At 38.9% G+C, this 6,730-nt stretch overlaps 1 protein-coding gene across 1 annotated transcript; it reads left to right on the forward strand.

The window, feature by feature from the left end:
• Positions 1–5,256, forward strand: LOC135334687 (metabotropic glutamate receptor-like protein P). Its single transcript, XM_064529964.1, has one exon. The coding sequence runs from the start codon at positions 756–758 to the stop codon at positions 1,698–1,700; it is 945 nt and encodes a 314-aa protein (XP_064386034.1). The 5' UTR covers positions 1–755; the 3' UTR covers positions 1,701–5,256.
• The last annotated feature ends 1,474 nt before the right edge of the window (positions 5,257–6,730 follow it).

The raw sequence follows: 6,730 nt of genomic DNA on the forward strand, positions 1-6,730 counted from the left end.
TCTTTATACGTAAAACCTGCTGGTTTTACTACTAAATGTAGCAGTTTGCTTGTTAAAGCCTAGCCTCGATCTCAGCCGCATTTTCTGAGGCCTTGTGAAGGAAGCTAGCTGAATCCGGCCGTGCCCAAAACATAAAAAGCCTGAGGTACTGTAAAAAGTCAAGTGCATGGGGCCACCTCTCTGATCCTGGAGCCACAGCCGATCTAGTCCAGGAAAAGTCAAAGCTTCCCCAGTTTCAGCTTTATCCATGCAGAAAGGGATCATAATGTCACACAACACAATGGCATAAATAAACTGGATTGCTTTTTAGTAGAGACTACAACAAATATTGCCACTTGGGCTTCTTCTTGGTATAGTACTAGCTTGGTGGTGTTAATAATATTCTGCTCAACATAGTTCTGTATAATGCGCAAGCCACTTGTGGTTTGTGCTAATCAGACCTACCAGAGTTACATGTACCTCTAAACAACAGTGTACACAACTACTATAAGTGTTTGTGATATCACCCTGAGAAAGTATGGAGTGGAATATGCGTGGGTGTCTGGACACTCGTATTCATGCACTCCTGACAATTGCATTTGACAATAGTTTAAACTACTACCTCATCTCTGACCTCATATTAGATAAGGCTACATGGATATACACTCGTTGCATGATCTATATTGCTACTCCAAGAGAAAGAAAGTTTTAGTCCATATATATATATATAGATTTAACGACTGGAATTAATTATAGCTAGAGTCTAACAAATTGTCATGATTGTGAGTGTTTTGCTTATTGTACTGGCTACTCTAGCTGGTTCAACCACCTCTGTACACTATCGCATAGTCCCTGTCAACGCCACTTCCTTGTGTAAGGGCTACCCCAATGGAACCTGCTTCACTCTAAAGCAACTTTCCTCCGAAATTAATGCTACTGGAAATAGAAACATTACGATAAGTTTCCTTCCCAGAGAGCACCTTCTCGACTGGAAAATGAGTTTTGTTACCAGTGAAATGAATACTATGTCAAAAACACACAATGGGTTAATAAATACTGTCACCCTTAATAGTGAACAACTGGACAACACCTCCAGTAATCCTGTTAAAATCATGTGTACTCTTCCAAATGCTGGAATCTCTGCTGCAGGCTTACACACATTCACTGTACAAGGACTGATGATTTACGGATGTAAGAGAGACACATATGGTGGGGCTATCTCTGTTACAGGAGGAAATGTGTTTATCACTGAGACTCACTTCATAAATAATCATGTGATGTCAGAATATAATGAGGGATCAGGAGGCGCAATATACTTAAGCAATGCAAACGTTATGATATTGAACAGTGTTTTCACCAACAACACAGCTTTTGCTATGACCTTGATTGGGAATGTTAACTCAATGTCATGTAAATTTAAACATTTTAGTGTGTTTGGTGGTGGGGCAATCAACCTACTGACTAGCAATGTTTTGATTCATGGTTGTGATTTTGATAGTAATAGAGCAAAATGTGGTGGTGCATTAATCATCAACAGTCTTGGATCACATACCAACATAAGCAACACAACATTCAGAGGAAATTATGCCGAACAAGGAGGTGCCATTTACAACTACAATGTGAGAATACCCACTAACATTGTTGGCACTTCATTCATCAATAATAGTGCGAGTAGTGGAGGAGCTATTTTTACTTTAGCACAGCTACAGAGTAAAGACTAGTCTCGCGAGCAGACTTGTCCTAGAGGGAACGTCTGGTAACTATTGCAGCAATTCCATGGCACTGAGGAATGTAGTCACATGCAAGATATTTGTTAATTAACCAAATTCACATGTAGACAAATATTTTCATTCGCAGCTAGCTAGCTCTTGCTTGGTCTGAGCTCCTTGTACCGAGTCAACACTAAAATTAGCCTTTAATTTGCTAGAGTCAATAATCCTTCTTTTCACGTTCATTTTATGCTATAATAGGAAAATATACGGGGTGTTACCTGCCCACTATGATGTGAACAAATCTGATTGGCGCTGCCAACATTCTGGCAGGGGTTCACAGAATTGCTGCAATAGTGACCAGACGTTCCCTCCCTCCCACATCTGCTCACGAGACTAAGTAAAGACAGCGTGTATGAGAATAATACAGCAAAACATGGAGGGGCGATGTATATCACTATATTCAGTGTAACAGACATTCAAGTGTCATTTTTCAACAGCACATTGTTCTGTAGCAACACCGCTGAATTTGGGGGAACCATCAAAATGATTTCTGGTACTATCCGTTTTCAGCCATATTCCGAAACATTTATTACTCAGAACAATGCTATTTATGGTGGTGGAATATACCTTGAGCAAAGCATTTTAGTCGGAACAAAATTGGAAATAAAACACAACAGAGCAAACAATGCCGGAGGTGGAATCTATGCTTTCGCTAGTGTTATTGAAATTGTTGATTGTTATTGTTACAACAATCAGATTTGTATGACACACATTTCACACAACCAGGCAAATAATGGAGGTGGTGCTTACCTAACTGCTTCAAGTGTTCGACTATTACAAAGTTTAATAACTATTGAGAATAACGTTGCCAGTCAATATGGTGGAGGTATTTATCTAGAAGAAAACTCAAAGATGATTTCATATGCAGTAAACTTGAATGGTAGATCTACATTGCATTTCGTTTTAAATATCACCAGTAACAAGGCTCTGAGAGGAGGAGGTGTGTACGTGTCTGACAGTACTAATGAGCTGATTTGTGAAGGCATTCATTCATTGCGTTCTTCGGAAGTAAATCTCAGTTCAAAGCAATGTTTTTTTCAAAGCATCCTGTTTGTACCTCAGTCGAGTTACTTCCTCAGTATAACATTTTCTAATAACAGCGCAACTGAGACTGGCAGTGACATTTATGGTGGACTTCTGGACAGGTGTACTATCAGCCCTCTGGCTCAAATAGTTTCAGCAAATCACGAGTACAAAATTAATGGCATTTTATACCTACAGGGTATTGGAGGATTTGATTGGGCTCAAACAAAAGTAGTCTCTCGAGTTCCATGCCTTGGAAACGTAACTCATGGAGTTGTTACCAATGTATCAGAATTTTATAACCACATCTCCTCAGACCCGGTTAGAACCTGTTTCTGTGTAAACAATGCTTTAAACTGTAGCTACATACATCCCACCATCTACAAAAAGAAAGGAATGAGATTCACACTGAATATTGTTGCAGTAGACCAGATTGGCATACCAGTAAATGCCAAACTCATTAGCTCACTCCACTCAGAGAATAAAGGAATCGGGACCCGGAGACTCAAAGAAGGTCAACAGCATAGAGACATAGAGGGTCACTGCACAGAGCTCGAGTACAATGTTTTCTCGTATGAGAGTTCAGCTGTATTAGAACTATATGCTGATGATCCTTGTGCAAATCAAGGGATATCCAAGAAAAATGTAAATATCACATTCATACTGTGTACATGTCCAATTGGATTGGAAGAAAAGGTTGAAGACCCTATTGATTGCTCATGTGTCTGTGCTACTAAATTAAAACTATTTATCAGCAACTGTTCACAAGAGAACGAAACTATTCAAATCAATTCCAATGTGTGGATCGAGAGTATTAGCTGCTCTAATTCTACCACATACTTGGATGACACTAATTCCACCTTCTGTTATGTCACCCATGACTGCCCATTTGACTACTGCTTGCCAAAACCAGCCATCATCCGTCTGAATAATACTGATACACAGTGTGACTTTGACAGAACTGGAAGACTTTGTGGTGAATGTCCACAGGGACTCAGTTTAGTATTTGCCAGCTCAAGATGTCAACAATGCTCCAACTACTCCTTATTCCTGCTCTTGCCCTTTACTCTAGCTGGCATTGCATTGGTAGCATTCATTATGCTACTCAATATGACAGTTGCAACAGGGACCATTCACGGGCTTATCTTTTATGCTAACGTTCTAGCAGCAAATCGTTCAATTTTTTTACCATTCAACAAACCAAACTTTCTTACTGTCTTTATATCATGGTTGAATCTCGACTTAGGAATTGAGACTTGTTTTTATGATGGAATGAACTCGTACGAAAAAGTGTTGCTACAAATTGTTTTCCCAGCCTATTTGTTTTTTTTAATAATCGTTATCATGGTGTTGTGTAACTGCTTCCAAAGAATAGCACATCTGCTCAGCAAAAGGAACACCGAAGCTACACTCTATACTCTCACGTTACTTTCTTACTCTAAACTGGTTCGGATTATCATCTCAGCCCTCCAATTGAACTATTCCGAAGGCGAGCGCATATTTTGGCTATATGATGCATATGTACCATACTTCAGGGCTAGTCATGTCCCACGATTTCTAGTAGCTTTTTTCATTATCATTCTTGGCTCTATCTACACCACATTGCTCCTTTTTGGTCAGTTGTTGCAATTTTTCTCTGAGCACCGAGTTATGAAATGGACAACTAACATTCACTACATTTATTTTATGAAAGCACATCATGCTCCTTTCTCAGACAAGCATCGCTATTGGGTGGGACTGTTGCTGCTTGCTAGGCTGGTTCACTACCTCATATCAGCTTTCTCTAATAACTCTATCATTGTACTCTCGGTTTCAACGATGACGGTGTTGCTGCTATTTCATAAATTAGCATGCAAGCATATTTACAGTGCTTGGTCTGTTGACCTTTTGGAAATAGTTTTTATGCTCAATTTAACAATTCTTTCTACTTCAACCTTTTTCATTAGGGAGACGAGTCATTCTTCAGACAATCAAAAAGTGTTGGCCCTTGTGTCAATGTCAACATCGTTTATCGTTTTCCTAGGTATTGTACTCTACCATATGCTAGACACATGTGGAGTGAAGTCAAGCAAGCTATCTCAAGTAGTACTAGCAGTACTTCGAAAACGCCAACACTACCTGCCAATCCCAATCACAGAGATAGATGGAGATATAACAGATGAAAGTGACCCTGCTCATTATGTCAACCCAATAATCAGATCTGCCATGCCTGCTGATCAGCTGAGAGAGCCAGCCCTTGATGTCCTGACTCCCGTGCAGCCAGAAGACTACAATACACCTGCTACTCCAACACTACGTAGAGAGAAGCTCACATTCTCTGAAATTGAAATCAGTTCCTAGGAAAGTGTGATGTAACACATGATAAATTATGAGTACATAATATTTTTGGACGGAGTGTGTTTTGTGTTCACTGTATGTTTTTACACTGTATATAGTGATTCAATTTGCGATGTGGTTTGGTATTAAAACAATTTCTACAGCATATGCGATAATAATAACTAGAGCAATATAGTGCTAACCCTCGATGTGGTTGTATAAAAGTAGAGATAGACGTCTATAAGTAACGTCCAATAAAAATATAGGTGAATATCATCCACAGCTAGAGCAAATGCTTTGGGAACAGCATATTGCTGGTTATGCACTGAGGAAAAGCTATACCAAGTGTCACAAATTCGCATGAATATAGCATGTGCTCTGTATATAGTGCTCATGCACAAGTTTATCTGGCACAACTGCTACTGTATAGTGTCAAATTTTCGAGGATTGCGGATTGCTTAAAATGAACATTTTCACAGATTTTAAGATAGCCCTGAGTACGACAATATCATGTGCTAGACCACGGAATTTCGATCAACTTGCAGCGAATACTGACATTGCAATTTCTGGTAATGTGTACTATGTTAATGTGTATATATACTCGATTGAATTCCTATTACTACATGTATAGTCCAGCACGTGATGTTGTTGTACCTCCTCTGGCGCTGTCACAGGTGCCGTCCCCCCTGAAATTGGTTTAGGGGGACCAATTCTGGCATAAAAATTCACCTGGACCAGTTTTGTAAAATTGGTCTGCCAAAGTTTTAACACAGAGATTCTACTTACGGGGTGCTGTTTGAGTTAAAACACTATGTGTAAAATGCATGTTTAAATGTAAATGAACATCCACTTCACTGTATCAGTCTCTCGATTTAGGAGGTCCCATTTTGCTAAATGGGTGTCCCAATTTACTAATTGTCGTCCAGATTAATGTCCCCACGCTGGAATCTTAGAGATTGCCCATGGCAATCTGCCAAGTTAAAGAATACGAATAAAGAATATAGTTATAGAATACGGCTGCTGTAACACACAGCGCCGAAGATATTAATCTGGATCGACAACGATATAGACTCTAGTAAATCATGAAACCAATAATTTAGTAAACATGAGGCCAATTAGTAAATCGGGATACCGATAGAGTGAATTGCATTTCATGTAATAATGCATGTGCATGTAATTCAATAATACACAAACGGCACCCCATGTCTACATAATTAATTTTACATGAAAGTATATAGTGAGCAAATAGTGAGCAATATGCCCTTCAATATCTTGTTGGATTGTAGATAGATAGATATAATATAGTGTCAATGTAATTAAGGCTACATAAGTACTGTTAGTTTTGTGGACTATATAGCTAATGAATGCTGTGAGCTGGCTATATAATATGTATTGGCTCATTATAAGCCACTTCACATGCATGTCCTTGTTTAATACGAAACTTTTCGTCGCAATGTGGTGTGACTTATCAGGATGTAAATAGATCTAGGTCTACACGTTGAATACGTTAGTATACAGCCCTGATTTTTGTAAATCAACTCTGCATGACAATTTTATGTTCATATGAATACATATTTGCAATCCCGTTTGTGTGTTATGTACGAAAGTTCCTGTTTGCATGCGTAGATCTACTTGAATTG

This window comes from Halichondria panicea, chromosome 4 (genome assembly GCF_963675165.1).
Source record: "Halichondria panicea chromosome 4, odHalPani1.1, whole genome shotgun sequence".
In the NCBI taxonomy this organism is placed as follows: domain Eukaryota; kingdom Metazoa; phylum Porifera; class Demospongiae; order Suberitida; family Halichondriidae; genus Halichondria; species Halichondria panicea.

Bases quoted from the DNA above. Each gene is read 5' to 3' on its own strand.
- LOC135334687 (XM_064529964.1), top strand. From the start codon at position 756: ATGATTGTGAGTGTTTTGCTTATTGTACTGGCTACTCTAGCTGGTTCA.